Source organism: Ptiloglossa arizonensis, chromosome 13 (genome assembly GCF_051014685.1).
Source record: "Ptiloglossa arizonensis isolate GNS036 chromosome 13, iyPtiAriz1_principal, whole genome shotgun sequence".
Lineage (NCBI taxonomy): Eukaryota > Metazoa > Arthropoda > Insecta > Hymenoptera > Colletidae > Ptiloglossa > Ptiloglossa arizonensis.
The window spans coordinates 8,903,308-8,927,725 of NC_135060.1; the positions used below are offsets into that span (position 1 = coordinate 8,903,308).

At 39.0% G+C, this 24,418-nt stretch overlaps 1 protein-coding gene across 1 annotated transcript in view; it reads left to right on the forward strand.

Moving 5' to 3' along the window:
• LOC143153720 (uncharacterized) overlaps positions 1-13,293 on the forward strand; it is a 122,269-nt gene extending 108,976 nt beyond the window's left edge. Inside the window, exons 2-4 of the mRNA XM_076325190.1 lie at positions 10,854-10,969; positions 11,604-11,940; positions 12,988-13,293. Coding sequence (XP_076181305.1) covers positions 10,854-10,969; positions 11,604-11,940; positions 12,988-13,167 — 633 coding nt within the window. The 3' untranslated portion in view covers positions 13,168-13,293. The remainder of the gene's footprint in view (positions 1-10,853; positions 10,970-11,603; positions 11,941-12,987) is intronic.
• The last annotated feature ends 11,125 nt before the right edge of the window (positions 13,294-24,418 follow it).

Here is a 24,418-nt window from a genome sequence, read left to right on the forward strand (position 1 = left end):
CGCGAGAGAATCACGGACTGCTCGATTTATGACTCCAAACGCGATTTAACTACTTCGAAATACGTATTTTGCGAATATCTCTAAGGATCTTGCATACCTCGATACACGTATCGATGAAATACATTGACAATTGTATCGATTTTTTGAATACTTACTTCTGTTATCGTATTGCATCGTCACTCGTGTAATAGATCCTAGTTTGTACGGAACTGATTGTTTATAGAAATCGTACGATGTTTAAGTAAATTTTAATACGTGCAACATTCATTATTTTAAGGTTCTCCAAATAGGACACTGGTACACAGCGGTTTAACCCTTTGGACTCGAGGGGAGATCCTCGGTCGCCACCTAATTCAGTGTACTATTTTCGATCCGGAAACACTTCGTGGTTTGCAATTCAAATTGGAATTTAAATATTACGTTCTCGTAAAATGTTCCATTTCAGATGAATTTTACGACTTAAAGGATTTTCCCGAGGCGTTGGTTTCTGGTAGCAAAGGTAGCAAAGTTTCTGGTTATTTGAGAATTAAATGTACAATGATTATTGCTTTACATTTGATGCAAAAAGTATATTCTTTATTCTATCATTTAGTACAAAAGAATATAATACAGTATCGTAGAAGAATACAAAATAACGCAGATACTCCAAGCTAGATTTATCATAAGATACATCGCACAAGTAACTACGAAAATAACGAAGACACTACCAAAATCGATGGAAGACAGACACAGCACAATACTGGACGACGTTGAAAGCCCAGAGTGAAGACTCTACAACTCTGCGATAAATTGGAAGTGCTTTCGATCTATGCGTTTACACAGAGAGGGTGCTAATAATACGAGCGTTGAATCGACGTTGAGTAAATACAAGCTGCATTTCGAATTCTCTCGTAGGTTTGTTATGAAAAGCAACGTTAACGATTGTCCGACAGAATGCCAACAGGATGCTTCGTTTGCTTGCACTTGATTCGATACATATTATAACCGTAACTACTTGAAATATCGATAACGAGTTATCAGTGGTCGGTGGAGGATCCTGTAACTTCCAAAACGAATCAAGTTGATAATTATTTCATTTCGTTCTTTTACCAACCAGCGAATATTAAATACCGAGAGTACTCGAATTAAAAGCATAATTGAATCCAGCTAAAAGGATTTTCTATCAGTATGCAATTTCGTACCGGGAATAAGTATTATAAGACGCCTACTGACACGAGTTCGATATTAGCTGAAAGTTAAAATTCTTTTGCATCCAGTTTGTAACAGGATTCCATTACATTTTATGGGTTAATTTACGACTTGTATTACGCTAATTGGTCTCCCTGTGTATATACGTTTTCACCGCGTTTAATTTACTCTTTCGATCTTACCCGTCATTACGAGGTCTCGACTCTATGTTAATGTATACGCGTTCAACGAGAGAAAGTTTGGCTCTCGGACGTTGCAACAAATTACACACGCCTAACCGATGCCGTCTTTTCTACGAGCAACCATGATTATGGAACACGCTACTGATAAAAAAAAAAATGGCCGTTCGGTCTTGTCGACGGTTCGTCGCGTAATCTGCCGTCGATGATCTCCGCCAAAGGTTAATGAAAAGTCCTGCCGACATTTAAGTTACTCGATTCGGTACTACCTGTGTATATATTTCTGTTCTGTCATCGCGATTACACGCTGCCAGCGAATAAACGCGGCAATTACGAAGAGACAACGTGTTTGATCGGTAAACTCGAAGCTCTCGTCTGAGTTACATCAACAGACAGTTGTCTCGCGGTAATAGCTCGTTCGTTACGTGCACGGTCCTATTAGAGCTCCTCACGGTGTGGTTAATCGGTAATCATCGATAAGAATTGCTCGTCGATGGAAAATGAAATTGAACAATTTATCGATCCTTTAAGAACAGATACAATTCCGACTTCGTTGCTTACGGATTTTATCCCATTACTTTCGCGTTGAGTGTTAAACCACGATACACGATACGTTGAACACGCATTTTGAGAGATAAGAGATAATTTTATTTCGAATAACGTTTCAAAAGAACCGGGAGCATCTTCCATTCGGTAAACACTGTTCGAGAGTTTCTCGTGGAAGCTCTCGGACGTTTTATTAACATTGCATCTAGTTCGAAAATGGTCGATACAGCATTAAACGAAAACCGTAACGATGACGAAACTTTGAAACACTTCTAAAACAATATACCTGGCAATCTAGATTTACGATGATTTTTAGAATCAGTTTGTTCTTTAAATATTTATTTGCATCGAGTATTCCAACTTGTTACGATTCGATCCAATCTTCGATCGATGTAAAACGCTCTGTTCATTAGTTACAGAAGATTAACAAGTCGCGAAGCTATAAACGGCAATTTTCAATCACGGAGAAAATCGATAAAGATTACAATTTTCGACAAGTCGCGACTCGCCGATACTTGGAAACGGAGCGAAGAATAGATACGCGAGATCGTTGCAACCGCTCGTAAATCAAAGGGATTTTAAGTCGACGATTCGTCAAATTTTACGCGCACGATAAAAGAGTAGCAAGAAGTTATCGTTCGCGGAGACGGTAAGTACGACGGATAGTAAATCGCGGGGGTTACGAGGATGCGGAGAAAAGATCTTAGGCCTCCATCGACGACGCTGCTGTATCCTGGTAGCGGAGCCAATTAGGCGCGCCACAATTTTCTCACGCTTTGCGTCGTCCCTGTTTCGCTTCGGCGCGGGACGACGTGGATTGCGTAAAATTTTTATGCACATTTCGAAAGAGCCTTTCGTCGCGGCAACGTGGACGCGGGTATTCAAATCACGCTGCCTTATTACGATACCGCGGGCTTGTTACGATACCGCGGTATCGAGCTGCACGCGCCTAGTTATTCGCCATATAACGGCACCGTTTCAGCGCGAGAAACCAGAGGTTCGCGGAGACCTATAAATTATTACCGGGCGTCTGTCCAATCGCGGCACGCCGCACGACGGTAAAAAAAATCACGACCAATGGTAGCAGAGAATGTCCACTGTATATGCCCGCGCTCATAACTACCGCCTCCGGTTCAGGACGGCGTAGTAAAATCGGAAATATTGCCGTATAGCGTTACGTTATTCCGATCGTATCACATTGTATGATAATCGTGGCAATTCATCATCGGCAATTCCATTCTCTGACCTGAAAATTTGTAATCCTGGTGTACGCGCCGTTGTACAAGAAAGAATGCCAAGGATATTGACGAGCAAAGATTGTAGGCGGTAACCATTTCGATATTATTGTAGCAACATGGGCCGGATAATTCAATTGGTCGGTGGAGAACAGCGAACGAGAGCTTTCAAATCCGGTACAGCGTATCGAGTCTCACGGATAATGTTACCGAAATCACCACGATGCATCGATAAAGTTTGCAAACGCAATGTGGTACCGTGCGGACTGCGGTTAATTTGAAATTATTTTACACTACGAGAAAACGAATTTCGTGTGGAAAGAACGACAGTTAGAGCGGTTCGATTGGATTTTTATCACAATTGTTTTTTTTACAAGTTCTTCGTTAGTGGACAACGAAGGCATTGTGTTCTTTCGTATGTCGAGAAAGTGTACGATGGGAAAAAATGGCGCGAAAATCAACGGAGAAGTTTTACAGTATCGACACGATTATATTGGGTTGTTCGGAAAGAGATTTTGTTTTTTTTTTATGAAAATGAAACATAATTTTTTTAGAGTGTATAAACATTTTATTAAATTATACATTCTCCATTTTGAAAAACGAAATTACTTTCCGAACAACCCAATAATTCCTTTGACTTTACTTAAGTAAGATAACGACATTTTGATAGGAAAATTTCCTTCAAAATGTATATGGCTGGCTATAGAATCGAAAAAAGATTTTCCACTTTGTAAGTATAATACTAGATAGCAGAGAAAGAATTTCGTAATCAATAATCCAATTGCCAAGAATCTTAATACTACTGCATTACCGGGATATACATGGGATAAAATAGATAACGAATATCAGAAAGTGACGTCCAAAGACAAAAGAGATTTGGATTATCGATCGAGATTAATAATAATAACAACAACCATTCCCTGATTTCCTCCACAATGCGATGTCGAGATTACATCTATAGATCCTTTTTTTCTTTAATTTTATCTAATACTCGAATCACGTCCCTTGACACCTCGATTGCAGACCACCAGTCCCGTGGCATTGGTATTTTAAGTACTCGAAACAACACTTTATCTCCGACACTTCGTAATTCGGAAAACTTGAAATTTTTCAATACAAAGAAACACACCGTAAATCCTACGGCGAAACGCGCAGATCGTTTCGTGGCTGATTTTCGTGTAACAAACGCGCGATAAAACTCCACACCGGTGATTTCGACGCGTGGTGGGGTATCAAGCATTCCCGTGCACAAATTGCTAATTTCGTCGTGTTCGGAAACGATGCGTGAAAAATCACGGAGCACCGATTGGTTTTAGATCGTTATAAATTTACTCGCGTCTTGATTTCACGTTCAATTACCCACCCGGTTATCGTGGACTACTCACGTTACTCCCTAATATCGGATTACGTTAACTCAGCGTCGTCGGCTTGTCCCCCTTGCTCCGGGCTAATAGCCCGTTAAGTACGGATCGTCTCGCGTTATGTCGCGGTGTGTCGTACACTGACCTGAAAAAAAAAAGAAAAGAAACCTTGTTCGTATCGCAGGAAACATCGCGCGCTTCGATTCTTGATTGACGGGACACGGTCGGTTGGACAAACCGATGATTCCAGAATGCATTTGCGCTCGTATGGACAATTTCGGTTTGGGCCAGTGCACACATTGGCCGGGTTGTAACGCGTTGCGCGAAAACGACACGACGACGACACACCCTCTTCGTACCGATACACCCTAAACGGACGTCGAGAACGCATAAACTCGGGGAACACGAGAAATAATCCAACGACCGCGCGCGTACCTCGTCGATCGTGATTTTGGACCGGTAACCCAGAACACAAAGAGACGGATCCCGCGTGTTCACGCGTGTGCACGCGCGCGTACGTACGTGTGACGCGTGCAGACATAAACAAGCGAGTCGATAAGCCGCGTTCCCTCGATACAAGCGCTGCCTTTTACCAACCTTATCGGTCCACCCCGCGTTAGGGTACATGTATCGAAAGCGCGGCCGACGTTCCGAAACCTACCCGATATCGAGCTCGAGACACGGTCTCCGGTGGCTGTGTAAAGTCTGACATTTTCTTGTTAAACATTTTGCTACCACGAACTACGAACCTAACTCAGATCGTGGTCGTTCGAACGGTTGTAACATTGCTCCGAAGAGGAAGATCCGATGAAATCGGTTTGCAGGTTCGATTATCTAGAAGTCGATTCTTCTCGTCGATCACAGACACTCGAAGTTCGAGCTAAATATTAGTTTTCCAAAATGGAGAATATATAATTTAATAAAATGTTTATAGACTCTAAAAAAATCCCAAACAACCCAATAGTATGTTTCCATATTATATTTTTCGATTATAAGCCTTGGAAGGTTTTCTAAAACTAGAAATACCTTGTTCAACGATCGAATCGTTCGGTATAGTTATTTCTTAAAAGTGCAGTTCCCCGATCCACGGCGTTTCGAAAATCTACCAACCCTCTGGTATATTCAAATGTGTCTGATCTTTCGATGAAAAATCTTTGTACACAATTATTTTGTATCCATTGCCAAGAAATTTGGTAAGAAGTACTACAATTTTTCTTTCTTTTTTCACCGAAAGTTCGAATATTGAGGGTATATTCGTAAAGCGCGGTGTATTTTGAATGAACAAGATACGCGGCGTTGAAAACCTCCCCCAACCCTCGATCAATGAATCGAACTTTGCAATAGCAAATGCGCGAGTCGCCATTTGCTCCGCAATAAGAGCATGCAAACGATACGGAGCGTAACGAGCAAACATCGGAATTTTACGACGGTGTGGTACATCGAACCCCGAATTTCGACGTACGAGGACCTCCGTGTTCCAAGGTTAATTTGAAAGTACGCGCCCGATAAATCCACTCGGAAGTCTCGCGTTGCTTTTCGTAAGCAAAAACTACCGGTTGCATTCGACCCGGGGTCCGTGACTTATGGCCGATCGGCCCGTATTTTTCTCGTGGGTGAAACGCTGTTTCGTCGTCGCCGCGTTCGCGCATGGTCGGAAACGAGTTTGCCAATCCGAGTGTCGTAACTTCACGGAACCTTTTATGCACTGCGCGCGGATCGCCTCGGTAAATCTTTATCCGTTGCATTGATAATAATCGGCAGAGCTGTCGGGATCGTCCGAAAATTGCGAGTACCACCGGCCTGATTATCGTACAACCGACGACGCTCGTAGACGCGCGAGTGAGACCACTCGCCGAAATATACCGCGACGATCGTGTACGCCGGGCCTGTTCGCTAAAGGGGCCCCGTACGCCGCACAGTGGATCAGAAACCTCGATAAAGCGACCAAAATTTTAAATTTTATCCGCGTACTCGTACCAGAGAAATTAGAGAAAATAGGAACCGTTTAAACGTCAATTTTATCGGTAGACTAACACAGGGCTGCAAATTTTTCAGGTCCATTTTGAATGGAACTTTGCAGGCACGAAAAACGACCAAAGTTAGTAAAAAAGTTCGACGTTTATCACTTGTAATAATTTCTTTACGAGCTTTCTGAAAGTTTATATCGTTACAAAGTTTACATTTTTTTTTGTACATAAATTATACATTGCTTATGACAAAATAACCGAAATGTACTCGTTTACCTATACAACAGTATAATATGCAACTTGTACTTCGATGTCCTACGATTACTAATTGAAACGATTGGATTCGCTTTAAATCTTGCGATTTCGGCTTCGTAGCACTGTATTCAATCACAAAATTGTTCGAAAGAAGAAATATTTGTTGATTTAGAAACGAATCTTTAGAGAGAAGAGTTAATTTAGAAACGAATCAGAATCTGATTTAGAGAAATTCGATTTTGGCCCACTGTGCTTAATCTCCCAACACTGTCATCGATTGTAAGAGACGAGAATAAGATCTTCAGATAGATTGAAACAAACGAAAAGGAGCGGACATTAACCTTAATAGACGCGTGACTAGCAGTTAACGATTTTGTATCAAGGTGATGAATGTGGAAGGAGCTCTTCAAGTTCTGGAGTTTAACCTGCATAGGTTTCGCATAGGTACTATCGACGAACGATCGGCTAATTTCGACTTTCGAAATTACCCTCCGCATACCGAACGAGCGAACGTTTCATTATCAGACAAAAGACTGCAACGAATTCAAGATGCTAATTAGCGTGTTTCGAACCCAGAATCGTTCTCCAAGATATCGACCATGTCGCGACGAATTCAAGTCGGATTCACACGAGCGTTGTAACGCGATACAGAGTGATTCTACAAACCGAGACAAGCTCTAACTCCTCTCTAAGCGAAGATACAAAAGATTTACAAAAAAAAAAATTGAATCCCCCGTACACTATCGTCCATCGATGACACAATTCGTTCGATCGTTGTAACGGTGCAGGTGCACGAAACAAGGAAATTATATCGTCGAAAAATGATTCCGCAAGAACGATCTGGACAGACCAGACACGAGGTATAAACATTTTACTGTACAACACTGAAGTGATGATTTTATCGAAAGTACCAGCAAACGCGTGGAAATTTTATCGAAAGTACGTATTCTTGTAACGTTTAAATAACGATTCTGTTGAAATAATCGGCAAATATTTGTTTAATTTTATCGATCGTTTACAGTTTTAATATCTGTCAAAGCGGCCCTGCCGTAAAATACCACCGTACAAAACCCGATTAAAAAATCCCGAATTACAACCGGGAAGCTCTGGTCGCTCCAACGCACGTGAGAATTCGGCCTTAAGTGCATCGTTGACTCGATCGTTCGCGGGGAAATACGATCTACCGAAGTCACGGTGTCTGGATCTTTTGGAAACGAAGTGCGCCCGCGCAGCGATACGGAATCGATGTTACGATACGACGTGTTTTACGAATAAGAAACGAATACGGAAGGTTATACTATCAATTACAAGTTTTACACGTATCGCCAACTATAAAAACGAACTTAACTGCTCGGAAGAAGACATTTGTCTTCGGTGAATACAATATCGTTCGTTAACAGGACCAGTATTAAAAAAGAGGTAACAAAAGGATACAAAGATCCACGTCGCGACTCTAAAGGTCAGAATTTCCATACGATGTATTTACACACACGCATACGCGTACACGGCGTACAAAAAATTACATTATATACCGGTTAAGAATCTCTCGAAGATCCATCCCGTGACATTTGACAAAATTCGCGAACCCCCTTGAAAAGCGTACGATAAATCCACCGGTCGATTCTCGTAATTCCAACGAGCTCGTTCTGTATTTCAAATTTCTACTCCTACGTGATGTTCGAAATGTTTCGTTCTTACCCACGGTTACGTATTCCCGTGTTTCAGCGTCAAGCTGTGTGATCAACCATAAATATCATTTAACGCTTTCGTGCTCACCGGATGCACACAGCTTTCGCATGATTTGTATCGTTATTACAATATCGATCGCTCCTGTCCCTTTTGTGAACTGTTCCGTAACCTTTGAACTATTGCTGGTAACAAGTAATATTCTAGATGCTCGAATCGAAGGAAATACCGAGTACTTTGATTTTCGCGATCGAGTTTGTTTCTTCTTTAATCGTGCCGGTATTATTCGCAAGCATAATCGTCGATAAGTAAATTGTGAAATAAATAAAGGCACAGAGGCTGTCTCTACCATTGATCGATTCGTCGGTGTACAGATCGAGATCGATACGCTACTTGTGATAGCGTTCGGTACGACTTTTCGGTACAACGATCAGACACTCGTGGAACCAGTTTACGTTGTTTCTTTTTACTTGTTTTTGGTTCGATCTCGTTGCATTTGCGACGAAACAGACCGACGTGCGTTGAAAAAATGAAGGAACGCTGGTTGCATCTAGGTACGGGCACGAAAGGGGTTAATTCGTCGTAAGCGGGCGCGTATAACGTGTCTGTGCACGAGGATCGATTAAAATCGCGTTTCCAAGCGTCGAGAGGTCCGCTCGCCGATGTGGCAAGAAAACCGATAAGGATCCAAGAACCCGGTGTGTGGTCCGCTGTGTGTGAATATCCGTTTAATCTGAACGCCAGAGCCCCGTCCCGACGCGAGTTCCACGTACGGGAGGCGCCAGTTAGTTAACTGCTTACCCCGACGAACGATGGCTTAATTAACCGACACGAGCGCCGATCATCTTTTATTGTTCCGTTTCTATAAATCTCTGGAAACCGAGGTCGCTACACTCGACGTCGATCTTCCCTCGCCAAGATCGACGATAAGATCTGGACGACGTTGTTTAAAATTCTAATTCGCTACTATTTCCGCGCGAAACGGAATGCAGAAAGGGGCTCCGTTTCGAACGATCAACGAGAGACGATTGAAAATAATCGTTACCCGTACTCGTCGAAAGATGCTTATCTGATTACTACGTTTCGTCTCGGTTTGCTTCTGTCAACGTTTCAGAAGTATTTCAAGCGATTATACGGGAATTTTTCTAGACACTTTGCGAAAGATCGTGAATTTTCCTCCTCCGTTCTTATTCATCGTGACACTGAGAAATACAAATTCTATTCAAATATTTACTTACAAAAGTTTAATATTTTGTACTTGTTCAAGCTTCGCGACGATTCCAGACCCTTGTTCCTCGCTCGATTTTATACCCGAGCGTTTCCATTTTCATTCCATCGTTCCACTTAACACACCATTAACGATTCCATTTCACACTTCCGTCAGATACGCGGTCAACCATTGCATAATGGTCGATCGTGTATGTAGATATTCGACTTAAAGGGAAATCGTTGGGCAACGCGCACGTTTGATGTAACCCCCGTTTCTCTCTTTCTCTCTCTCTTACTCTCGAACACCGATAAAATTGAATTAAATACCCGATAACGACGAACGTATCGCGTTATCTGACCTCTAATTTCTAACGACGAGATATATTCCGTAATTAAATCGAAAGCGTATAGGAGAAAAAGCGGTGAAGGGAGGGGGGGCGGTACGAGACGAACCGAACGCCGCCTCGAGGCCTGTTTTGCATAAAAATTATAAGCCGAATTAATGTTTTCACCTCCGTAAACGCGTACACACGCTCGATCGTGCTCGTGTGCACCGCGCTTCGCGGTCGGCCGATGCGTGACTAACACAGTGGTTTATTGCGCGTTAATACCGATCCGGTACCTTCTCTTGTACCTTCTCACGCGGCGATCTCGACCCACCCTTACGAAAGAATGCGATCATCTTGCCCTAGGAAGTTACCTCGAGATCTTCGATTCGATCGTGCGCGAAGGCAACGTTCGGTATCGCGAAATTTCCAGATAGAAAACTTCCACGGAAAGTTACGGTCAACTCGTAGACAGATATTCTAGGTAGAATCTTATCGAGAAGATATTTCCTCGGGAAATTAATTTCGAGTCGACGATAATCCAATAAAAGTAAAATAATCGAGATACGACGTCTTTGTTGCATTAGCCTCGCACGGATTCGAAGATCGTTGGTAAACACACCTAGCGCTACGTTTCGTAGCTTCTAATTTATCTTTTGCGTCTCCGATTACTCCCTTCTTCAAGAAATTTCAAACAAACCGGTACACACGTAATTTAAATACCAATTGAGACTACACCGGATCGTAGAAAATCTTTCTCTCCCGTATTCTTTTCTATCTCCAAAAGAGACGAGTGAATTTCGTTCGTCTCTTCCGCCGAAAAAGAAGCCACGTTATTGATTGTCCAATTGCGCTAATCGTTCGATTCGAACGATCGATTGATTTTCATGTTTGTTCGCAGGTGGTTTGGCTGACCGCAGTCCTGTGCCCGCGGCTTGCTGCCGCCAACAACCTGACTTTATCCTTCTCCTCGCGTAAGCCCAGGGAACATCCATCGAAAGGACGCATATCTCGCTGGTAAGCGTTTAGTTTCCCCTCGAACTCCCCTCTGGTTTGCCACGGTTCGGTGAACGTCGCTGCTACAATGATCTCGGTGTACGAGACCGGCCCGATCGACGCCTCGAACGACGCCGCGATCAACAAAATTCCTGGTTACCGTTCAACCTTCACGTCGTCGCCGATTTATCGACGTACGCGTGACAGATACCGGACCAGGTGAATTTCAATTTTCAATCAGGCTCCGCCGGGCCCCCGTTAGTTACACATATATATGTATATATAACCACGCCGGCGTTAGACGGCTCGAGTCATTATTTATCGACACTGTCAAGCTGTCTTAATTATTATTAACGACCCGCGGTAAACGTACGAGCGGCGAATACGGGATCGAACGAAGATATCGTTTTACAAGCGGTTCTTTCGCGGCGGACTGCATTCTGTCGCGCGGTAGAGACACGAGCCGCCGCCACGCTACCGGCACGAGCGGAATGTGTTATTCCTCCGAGCGATCGCGGGCTTTCGTTCCCTCGGATCGTCGGGCATTTTTAATCGTTGCCCCGGATCTACGACTTACCGATCTTTCGGCCACGAGCGACGAGTTCGACAGAAATTTTAACGATTTCTCCCCGACGACGGGGCTCGGACTTTCCAGGACGCAGACCTTCGACGCGGACACGAACAAGCGGACGATAACTTATCGGGAGATGAACATGATTCTGCGACAGGAAGGAGGCGAGGACGGCCTTCCAGTCGATTGCTGCCCTACGGTATTGGAAATGGTGGAACCGGTCGGCGGTCGAAATCGGGACGACATGTACGTCCAGCTCTATCGGGAAGGCCAGAACACCCAGAGGTTCTTCGAGTACTCCTGCAGGGAGGACGTCCTCGACAAGCCGTGCAGGTTCATCGACCGGAAGTTCAGCAACCAGTCCAGATGTGTGCAGAAGTTCTCGTACACTTACGCTATCATTGAAAATTCTGGATCGAAGGTACGCGGCTTGAAAATGAGCTCGGCCAAGCTTTCAATTAGCCACGGGCCCGCGACTCGCTTCGTCGTTGGCGTCGTCGTCGTCGTGCTGGCCGCGACGACGAGTTCGTTAGCCGGACTCGTTCCTACGTTACTTTTCGAAGATTCTAGCGAAGATTGGGAACGATCCGTCCGTTAACGCTATTCGCGAATCTACGCGATTTCTAGCCAAGTGGCTTCCCGGTGACTCGTACAGACTAAAGTAAACCGAACTTTTTTCCAAATTATTCGGTTGCTCGGAAAGTCGTTTCGTTTTCCAAAATGGAGAATGTATAATTTAATAAAATGTTTATACACTCTGAAGAAATCATGTTTCTTATGAAACGAAATGACATTCCGAGCAGCTCAATATAAACGATTCTCGAATTAAGTGCACTCGTCAGCGATAGATATTTTGTTACTTTGCCGGGGATTGACCGAAGTTTTATGAATTTCTCGGCTCGTTGGAATTAATTTTAATTCGTCGTTGCACCGTACTACGAAATTTCGAAGAAACTCTCGTATTATCGTGTTGTGCTAGAGTTGCTGTAATTTTTTACCCTACTCGCAAATAACATCCACGAAGTACCTCCTTCGATTTTTACATATCTTTGCAAATGTGTAGAATAGATCTTCTTAAAAGTACATCTTTTTAAAAGTATTGAAAATAAAAGTAATAAAAGTAATTTTTGACTGGTATTACTTTCTCTGAAAAATTACAGCGAATTTGTTCAAAGGGAATGAAACTTTTATCATCCTGTAAACCCGAGTTACTGAAGTTAAAAACAAATATATATACCACACTTTTGGTGGCTTTACAAACCTACATTTCGTCAAAATCGATTGGGGGATGAAACGAAGGTATGGAACACTTCATGGATGTTTCAAATTATTTAAAATCTCGAACCTTGGTAGTTCCTCCCAACGATCGATCCAATAGCGATAGGTCGATTCCATCGAGTACGAATCGAGGTGTCGGTAAATGTAAATCAAGTAGGGTCGAGATTAACGATAAATATTTTTCCAAAAGGGCGGGAAAGTGGAACACAAGAGGCACCACAGGGAACGCCTGACGTTCACCGGCAACACGGAGGGCGGATCAATGTGGACGTTGGACTACATCAGGGTACGAAGTGGCTGCAGCTGCGAGGTCATGCCGAAACCGAAGAAGAAGAAGAAATGCAAGAAGTGCAAGCCAAGGGACCAATAGTTCTTCAACCCGGAAACGTGAGATCCGTGGTTCGAGGGAATCAGGGCTGGGGATGCTACCTCGAGACTCGTGATACCACCGAGAGTACGTTGCGTCGAACAACGATCTCGTCACCCGTTGAACACAACGAACCGAAATCGAATCGAGAAACGCGTCTCAAAATGGCCGGTGATCGGATGTACTTATCGTCCGAACGATTCGATCGTTGGATCACACGGGACGGAAACGTTGCCAATGGAAGGGATTCTTTTTTCAACGGAGATTGAAATTTCGCCTCGAGATTGAAATGTGCCTTTTCAAAAACATCACCGTTCGGACCAGTAGATCGTCGACGCAATATCATTTACGTGTGTTACGACAGTTTTATCATCGTATTTATTATTAATGTAGTGTTCTGAACGTACGTTAAGCTTTAGCGATAAGATTTTCAAGGGGTGTATATGTTTATGTGCCCCGTTTGTTTCGATTAAGATTAACATTAGATCGACGAAATTAGAATCACCATGGTCGTATCGAACTCGATTTAACCGCTTCGTTCATTGCGAATCGCGTGCTTTTGTCTCCGTGAATTGAACAATTTTCGGTGTATCCTGACCGCGAATTTTCACGAAACGACGTACGGTGAGAATAATTTCATTCGATCATTTTGGGCGGAATAATAATCGATCTGCTACGACTATGGTGCGACAAAGTCAGTAGAATCTCTCTAGATAAATGCGGACAGACTGAAGAATTCGAAAGGTTCGGAGTTGGGCATTCGTTGGTTAATGAAAAGTTGGTTAAAAAGAAATTGTCCGGTTAAAGAATCGAGTGGAGTTACTTTAACTTTGTAAACGTTAAAATGAGAAAATTTGTATTTTTCATGACATCGATGATTTTCAGGACATCAATTTCACGAATTGTCTGATTTTATTCGTCGAATAAAGTTGTATAAGATCGTTCGAAGCGTTAAAGTAATTTTGTTGGAATCTTTACTCGGTTAAATGTTTGCCCGTCTCTTGGAAACGTTCGAGAAATGAAATGCCAAATTTTTAAGCACGCTCGCTTCTAAATTGTCATCAATATCAGGGTATACGCGCAATAAATGGAACATATATTTGATATTATTGTTTCGCAACAATATACATGCGTCTCGATCAAACTTATATTTAACACTTAGGCAACGATTTCTGTTATCGCCCGCGGCCAGTTCTTATGATATACTCCTATGTGTACATTATAAAGTTGTGTCTATCTGTTAATATGTCGTAAGAAGAACGTAAATTTTATAGTTTATCGTTAATTATAGGGTAATACGTTATGTTTCATAGATCTGCGTAGGATTCGTTATGGTATCGATAACGAGGGCCAAACAACGCTACTTAAGTTAATTTAACGAACTAAACTTTCAATTATCTATAATGCTATTGCTATGTTTGTTTTTCTTTTTTTTTTTCTTTTTAAAGCACTGACTAGGAAAGATAGATGATGCAATAAGCGCAAAACATTGCATTAGGTAGTAGCCATGACAAATATTGATAAATCTGCGTATATGGTACTGGAAAAATTGTTAAAAATTTAAATAACGACTTGTATAATCTAAAATATGAGTTAGTAGGTAATGTATGTCGAGTTTATTTTATTTGCGAGCATGTAGGTACTTCTATACGAGAGTAATTTTTATACGTACAATTTATATATATAAATATATATGAATCTTACATTAATTTAACGCACAAGTTACGAACATAAATCTTTCACCGTTTTAATCATACTTTCGAATTTATTTGTCTTTTTTTTTGTACATATTAAAAAGTACAGAAATGTTAACACAAATATTACTTTTTTCTTTGAATGCGTTGTATTAATGTAATGTGTAAATTATAATCAATAACTCATTCGTTCAGGATTAACAATACTTGATAACATTGTACTTAAATAAATGAGATCGCAGTAGTCAAATGTACACAGCCATAGCGTGAATCATGAACAAGTTATTATCAATTCTCCATCTTAACATATTTATGAATGTACTATAGTAAATTATACCGTACGCTTAGTTGTTACGAACCTCTATAATAAATATATTTTTTTTTAGCAGTGTAATTGTCGTATTAACATTTTAACAAATAACTTTAACTTGATAACACTCATGTATTATAATTACGCATCGGGCTTGCAGATTTATTTTCTGTATCGTCGTGTAAACATTGTACATAAATGATACGAATACAATTGTTATAAAATGTTACTTGTTAATTTCCATCCCCAAAATAAATGCTGTGGAGTTTCGTGTCAAAATTTTGTATCGGACGAGAAATAAATTCTAAATTTATTAAACATTCTGTTAGAAAATTAAAAATTCAGATCAATAATGGACACAAATTGTCCTTGACTTTCCTATAAGTTATTCTTGAAAAGAAATAAATTAAATATTAGCTTTTCATATTGCGCACGAAATAAAATTACAACGTGGTTAAATACTCTGATCTACCACATACAGGAAATAGAAACAAAGTTGGAAAAGAAAAAGGTGCTCGTGTTAAACATGGTAACTATATTGAAATATATTAGGTACAAATTTATATTCTTACGTTTTACAAAAGTATTCATATTTTCATGCGCATTAAAATTTTCTTCGTTATAATATTCAATTTGTAGTCATATATATTGATTACATAATCTAAATTCGCAGCCAATTAGCTCGGTACTACTCGCAACGAAAAACTATTGTTCGTCGCGAGTAATACCGATTACCAGGTCTCACCACGTGGAGGTTGCTGCGAGCGGAGACCCGGAGAGAGATAGATGGAATCAAAGTTCCATCGATCTCCCTCGATGCGCGATACAAACGAAGATACTAAATCAAAGAGATGGAAGGAATCAATGTTCCTTCCATCTCCTGGTTTAGTTCTGCCGAGCAATTACATTATGGAAAAATTAGGCAAAATTGGGAAAGACGCGACACGAACCGTGCAGTTGGTCCTACTAGGTCTATCCCGTTTCCCCTCCGTGGTTCCGATTCCAGAGAAAACGAACGACGCCTACCACTCCCCTAGAGGAGTGCCCCGTTTCTCCATCTTTACGACGAGAGGGTCTTATTTTGGAGGCTTTCGCAGGGACCGGCAAAAATGCCTGCTCCTGTGCTCGCAACGTGCCCCCTCTGGAAGCGGACACATCGGAAGAGACGGCGATAGACCGTTCGGACTACTTACACGGCCGGCCACTTGCTTGTACAAGAAGCAGTGGTGACCGGACCGAGGAACGAGGAAGCGAGCAAAATTAAGCTAAAGATTGGATAATTGCTTGGCAGATCACAGCCTTAAACCTAACTTATTCTAACTGCAGAGATAGAAGGAATCAATGTTCCTTCGATCTCCTCGTTTAATTCTGCCGAGCAATTACATTATGGAAAAATTAGGCAAAATTGGGAAATACGCGACACGAACCGTAGAGTTGCTCCTACTAGGTCGGTCCCATTTCCCCTCAGTGGGCCCGATTCTCAAGGAAATGCGCGACGCCGTCCACTCATATAGAGTGCCCCGTTTCTCCCAACTCCGCGTCAGGAGCCACGCAAGCGTGGGCCTGACTTACGGAGGATGACGAAGAGAGGGTCGTATGGCACAGGGGCTTCCACAGGGACCGGTGCGAACACCTGCCCCTGTGTTCACAGCATATTCTCTCTCAAAGCGGACGCACCAGAAGAGACGGCGATCGAGCGTTCGGTCCACCTCCACGGCCGGTCACTTGCTTATGCAACAAGCAGAGGTGGCCGGACTGAGATACGAGCAAGCGAGCAAAAAGAAGCTAAAGATTGGATAATTGCTCGGCAGATTACAGATATTCGTACATGGTGACCTTAAAACTAACTTAGTCTATACTTAGAATTAACAGTCCCGCGGAGGATGCAATACATCAGTCCTCTTCGTTATTCGTTCTTCGTCTTCCGATACACCTAAGAGAATGTATCTAAGAGAAACCTAAGAGAAACCTAAAGTCATGGCATAATAGAAAACAGAAATGAATTTGGTTAGCGGAAAAAAATAAACATGTCCAAACAAGTAGAAATTAAAATCAGAGTACAAATGAAATGAATTAGACAAAGAAACAATTAAAAAAAAAAGCAAAGGATCGAGAGAGTGGTCGCCAGTACCGACCACCGCCTACCGGCGGCCAGTACCGGTTACCAAGGTGGGGGGCCCCCTTCCATAAACCTAAAACGAAGATATCCGTCCACCTCGGAGCCTCCAGGAACAATGAAATTTTGAACAACCGGGGGCTCCTTATATACCCTCCCCAAGGTGACTTACCGTTTCTTCCATTGTCTTTTTTCGATCTAATCGAAATCTTCGAAGGCGAACGGTTTCGGTGAATGTTTGTTCATTTCCGCGATTGTTACTAACATTTATGCATGTTCCCAATATTGATCGAACAATGTGCATCTTATTTATGTATTGCAATTAATTAAGAAACTTATAGAAATTGATTTTGATCGATACTCAATGTTAAAACGTGTTTCGTAAAGTTTTTAAGCATGGAAAGTAACAATTGTTCATTAAATACATTAATTTAACATTGGTTTAATTCTTATAATTTACACAATACGCGTAGAAGTTGTGTTTTTTACATAAAAGTGCCGAAATTCAATTAATCGCTTTTTTAGATAGAAAAATCATCGCGATGAAGACTTGTGAATCGATAATCGATACCTGTAGCCTTGAAAATGTCAGTTGGATCTCAGCGAAAAATTCCTTCGCGAACAAAGAATATTTCAACGAAATGATATTTTAAGCCATTATTTATACTAGAACATTGTTAATAATTGTCTGAAGTACGGTCCTACGATGGTTGTTAATAATTATGATAAACAAACATCGAGATATTGCAAAATCTTCGAAGGCGAACGGTTTCGGTGAATGTTTTTTCATTTCCGCGATTGTTACTAACATTTATGCATGTTCCCAACATTGATCGAACAATGTACATCTTATTTATGTATTGCAATTAATTAAGAAACTTATAGAAATTGATTTTGATCGATACTCGATGTTAAAACGTGTTTCGTAAAGTTTTTAAGCATGGAAAGTAACAATTGTTCATTAAATACATTAATTTAACATTGGTTTAATTCTTATAATTTACACAATACGCGTAGAAGTTGTGTTTTTTACATAAAAGTGCCGAAATTCAATTAATCGCTTTTTTAGATAGAAAAAACATCGCGATGAAGACTTGTGAATCGATAATCGATACCTGTAGCCTTGAAAATGTCAGTTGGATCTCAGCGAAAAATTCCTTCGCGAACAAAGAATATTTCAACGAAATGATATTTTAAGTCATTATTTATACTAGAACATTGTTAATAATTGTCTGAAGTACGGTACTACGATGGTTGTTAATAATTATGATAAACAAACATCGAGATATTGCAAAATCTTCGAAGGCGAACGGTTTCGGTGAATGTTTTTTCATTTCCGCGATTGTTACTAACATTTATGCATGTTCCCAACATTGATCGAACAATGTGCATCTTATTTATGTATTGCAATTAATTAAGAAACTTATAGAAATTGATTTTGATCGAGACTCGATGTTAAAACGTGTTTCGGAAAGTTTTAAAGCATGGAAAGTAACAATTGTTCATTAGATACATTAATTTAATATTTGTTTAATTCTTATAATTTACACAATACGCGTAGAAGTTGTATTTTTCACATAAAAGTGCCGAAACTCAATTAATCGCTTTTTTAGAAATAAAAATCATCGCGATGAACACTTGTAAATCGATAATCGATACGTGTATCCTTGAGAATGTCAGTTGGATCTCAATGAAAAATTCCTTCACCAACAAAGAATATTTCAACGAAATGATATTTTAAGCCATTATTTATGCTAGGATATTGTTAATAATTATTCAATCTGCGGTTCTACGACGGTTGTTAATAACTATGGTAAGTAAACGCCGAAATATTTCGAAATCTGTGAAGACGAACGGTTTCGGTGAACGTTTGTCCATTTCCGCGATTGTTACTAACATTTATGCGTGTTCCCAATATTGATCGAACAATATGCATCTTATTTAGGCATCATAAATCATTAGTAAGTTTTCAGAAATTAATTGTGATCGAAAATGAAAGTAAAATATTGATATTCATATATTTCTCGATTTGCAACCTAAATTAATCTTTATAAGCAAATTATTCATTTACAATGCAAAAGAAAATGCATTTTGTAACATTAATATTCCCAACTTTTACAGTGCAAACCATTAATTAGTTTACAAATATTAATTTTCATAAAAAATGGAGAAATATATGTATACCAAATTCTTAGTTAAATTTTCGGATAAAATTTAATTCACGTACTGTAACATAAAAGTTCGGAACGTGGAAAAATGTTTATAACAAGACATAAACATTCGCTAAAGCAATTCGCCTTCCCAGATTTTGCAATATCTTGATGTTTGTTTATCATAATTATTAACAACCGTCGTAGGACCGTAAATTAAACAATTATTAACAATGTCCTAGTATAAATAATGGCTTAAAATATCATTTCGTTGGAATATTCATTGCTCGCGATGGAATTTTCGTTGAGATCAAACCGACATTCACAAGGCTGCACGTATCGATGATCGATTCACAAGTGTTCATCGCTATGATTTTTATTTCTAGAAAAGCGATTAATTATTTCAGCGGTTTTAAATAAGAAGTGCAACTACTACGCGTATTGTGCAAATTATAAGAATTAAACAAATGTTAAATTCATGTATATAATAAACAATTGTTACTTTCCCTGCTTTAAAACTTTACGAAACACATTTTACTTTGAATCTCGATCCAAATTAATTTCGATGAGGTACTTAATCATTTTCAATGCATAAATAAGATGCACATTGTTCGATCAGTATTGGAAACATGCATAAATGTTAGTAACAATGGTGGAAATGAACAAACATTCACCGAAACCGTTCGCCTTCGCAGATTTTGCAATATCTTGACGTTTATTTATCATAATTATTAATAACCATCGTTGGACCGTAGATTAAACAATTATTAACAATGTTCTAGTATAAACAATGGCTAAAAAGCCATCAATTTCTTGAAATATTTGGTTAGATCGAACAAATACAATCGAAGAAACCGTGCGATAAAATAAATGAATATTTTTCTACATATCGAAATTATAGTTTGTATGTATGCAAATATATTCTGAACCCGCAATTACAAATCCCTGTAACGTGGTAATTGCATGGGTTGCCATCTATTGGAGAAAGGGTTAAACTACACTTAAGGGGTGAAAACACCTGGCGGAGAAACGCTCAAGTTTGTCGAAGAATTGTTCTGACCTACATCAATAGATGGCGCCAGCGATAGGGAATATCGATAAAAAGCAGATACTTATCTGTAATGTCGGTACATAATGCTTGTGCAGCCATCTATTGACGAAGGTTAGAACAATTCCTCGACAAACTTGAGAGTTTCTCCGCCAGGTGTTTTCACCCCTTAAGTGTAGTTTAACCCTTTCTCCAATAGATGGCAACCCATGTAATTACCACATTACAGGGATTTGTAATTGCGGGCTCAGAATATATTTGCACACATACAAACTATAATTTCGATATGTAGAGAAATACTCATTTATTTCATCGCACGGTTTCTTCGATTGTATTTGTTCGATCGAACCAAATATTTCAAGAAATTGATGGCTTTTCAGCCATTATTTATACAAGGACATTGTTAATAATTGTTTAAGCTATGGTCCTATGACGAATGTAAAGAATTATGATGAATAAACATCAAGATATTGCGAAACCTTCGAAGACGAACGGTTTCGGTGAATGTTTGTTCATTTCCGTAATTGTTACTAACATTTATGCATGTTCCCAATATTGATCGAACAATGTGCATCTTATTTATGTATTGCAATTAATTAAGAATCTTATAGAAATTGATTTTGATCGATACTCAATGTTAAAACGTGTTTCGTAAAGTTTTTAAGCATGGAAAGTAACAATTGTTCATTAAATACATTAATTTAACATTGGTTTAATTCTTATAATTTACACAATACGCGTAGAAGTTGTGTTTTTTACATAAAAGTGCCGAAATTCAATTAATCGCTTTTTTAGATAGAAAAATCATCGCGATGAAGACTTGTGAATCGATAATCGATACCTGTAGCCTTGAAAATGTCAGTTGGATCTCAGCGAAAAATTCCTTCGCGAACAAAGAATATTTCAACGAAATGATATTTTAAGCCATTATTTATACTAGAACATTGTTAATAATTGTCTGAAGTACGGTCCTACGATGGTTGTTAATAATTATGATAAACAAACATCGAGATATTGCAAAATCTTCGAAGGCGAACGGTTTCGGTGAATGTTTTTTCATTTCCGCGATTGTTACTAACATTTATGCATGTTCCCAACATTGATCGAACAATGTACATCTTATTTATGTATTGCAATTAATTAAGAAACTTATAGAAATTGATTTTGATCGATACTCGATGTTAAAACGTGTTTCGTAAAGTTTTAAAGCATGGAAAGTAACAATTGTTTATTAGATACATTAATTTAATATTTGTTTCGTTCTTATAATTTTCGGATTACGCGTAGAAGCTGTATTCTTTAAGAAAAGCGTCGAAATTCAATTAATCGCTTTTCTAAAGAGAAAAATCATCGTGATGGACGTTTGTGAATCGATAAACATTTCCAGCCTTGATAATGTCGGTTTGATCTCAATAACAACAATTCCATCGCGAACAAAGAATATTTCAACGAAATGATATTTTAAGTCATAATTTATACTAGAACATTGTTAATAATTGTCTAAAGTATGGTCCTACGACGGTTGTTAATTAATATGATAAATAAACATCGAGATATTGTGAAATCTTCGAAGGCGAACAGTTTCGGTAAATTTTTGTTCTATTTCGCGATTGTTACTAACATTTATGCATGTTCCTAATATTGATCGAACAATGTGCATCATATTTAGGCATTATAAATCATTAGTTAGTTTTCAGAAATTAATTGTGATCGAAAATGAAAGTAAAATATTGATATTCATATATTTCTCGATCTGCGAACTAAATTAATCTTTATAAGCAAATTATTCATTTACAATGCAAAAGAAAATGCATTTTGTAACATTGATATTTCCTCCTTTTACAGTGCAAACCATTAATTAGTTTACAAATGTTAATTTTCATAAAAAAATCGAGAAATATGTGTATACCAAACTCTTAGTTAAATTTTCCGATAAAATTTAATTCCCATACTGTAACATAAAAGTTCGGAACGTGCAAAAATGTTTATAACAATCGCCTAGAGACATAGACATTCGCTAAAGTAATTCGCCTTCCCAGATTTCGCAATATCTCGATTTTTATTTATCATATTTATAAACAAATGTCATCGAAACATATTTTAAACCATTATGAACAATGTCCTAGTATAAATAATGGCTTAAAATATCATTTCGTTGAAATATTCTTTGTTCGCGAAGGAATTTTTCTTTGAGATCCAACTGACATTCTCAAGGCTACATGTATCGATTATCGATTCACAAGTCTTCATCGCGATTATTTTTCTATCTAGAAAAGCGATTAATTGAATTTCGGCGCTTTTATGTAAAAAACACAACTTCTACGCGTATTGTGTAAATTATAAGAATTAAACAAATGTTAAATTAATGTATTTAATGAACAATTGTTACATTCCATGCTTAAAAACTTTACGAAACTCGTTTTAACATCGAGTCTCGATCAAAATCAAATTCTATAAGTTACTTCATCATTTATAATGCATAAATAAGATGCACATTGTTCGATTAATATACGAACATGCATAAATGTTAGTAACAATCGCGAAATAGAACAAAAATTTACCGAAACTGTTCGCCTTCGAAGATTTCACAATATCTCGATGTTTATTTATCATATTAATTAACAACCGTCGTAGGACCATACTTTAGACAATTATTAACAATGTTCTAGTATAAATTATGACTTAAAATATCATTTCGTTGAAATATTCTTTGTTCGCGATGGAATTGTTGTTATTGAGATCAAACCGACATTATCAAGGCTGGAAATGTTTATCGATTCACAAACGTCCATCACGATGATTTTTCTCTTTAGAAAAGCGATTAATTGAATTTCGACGCTTTTCTTAAAGAATACAGCTTCTACGCGTAATCCGAAAATTATAAGAACGAAACAAATATTAAATTAATGTATCTAATAAACAATTGTTACTTTCCATGCTTTAAAACTTTACGAAACACGTTTTAACATCGAGTCTCGATCAAAATCAATTTCTATAAGTTACTTCATCATTTATAATGCATAAATAAGATGCACATTGTTCGATTAATATACGAACATGCATAAATGTTAGTAACAATCGCGGAATAGAACAAAAATTTACCGAAACCGTTCGCCTTCGCAGATTTCGCAATATCTTGACGTTTGTTTATCATAATTATTAACAAATGTCATCGCAACATATTTTAAACAATTATGAACAATGTCCTAGTATAAATAATGGCTTAAAATATCATTTCGTTGAAATATTCTTTGTTCGCGAAGGAATTTTTCTTGGAGATCCAACCGACATTGTCAAGGCTACATGTATCGATTATCGATTCACAAGTCTTCATCGCGATTATTTTTCTATCTAGAAAAGCGATTAATTGAATTTCGGCGCTTTTATGTAAAAAACACAACTTCTACGCGTATTGTGTAAATTATAAGAATTAAACAAATGTTAAATTAATGTATTTAATGAACAATTGTTACATTCCATGCTTAAAAACTTTACGAAACACGTTTTAACATCGAGTATCGATCGAAATCAATTTCTATAAGATTCTTAATTAATTGCAATACATAAATAAGATGCACATTGTTCGATCAATATTGGGAATATGCATAAATGTTAGTAAGAATCGCGGAAATGAACAAACATTCACCGAAACCGTTCGCCTTCGAAAATTTCGATTAGATCGAAGAAAGACAATGGAAGAAACGGTAAGTCACCTTGGGGAGGGTATATAAGGAGCCCCCGGTTGTTTAAAATTTCATTGTTCCTGGAGGCTCCGAGGTGGACGGATCTCTTCGTTTTAGGTTTACGGAAGGGGGACCCCCCACCCTGGTAACCGGTACTGGCCGCCGGTAGGCGGTGATCAGTACTGGCGACCACTCTCTCGATCCTTTCTTTTTTTTTTAATTGTTTCTTTGTCTAATTCATTTCATTTGTACT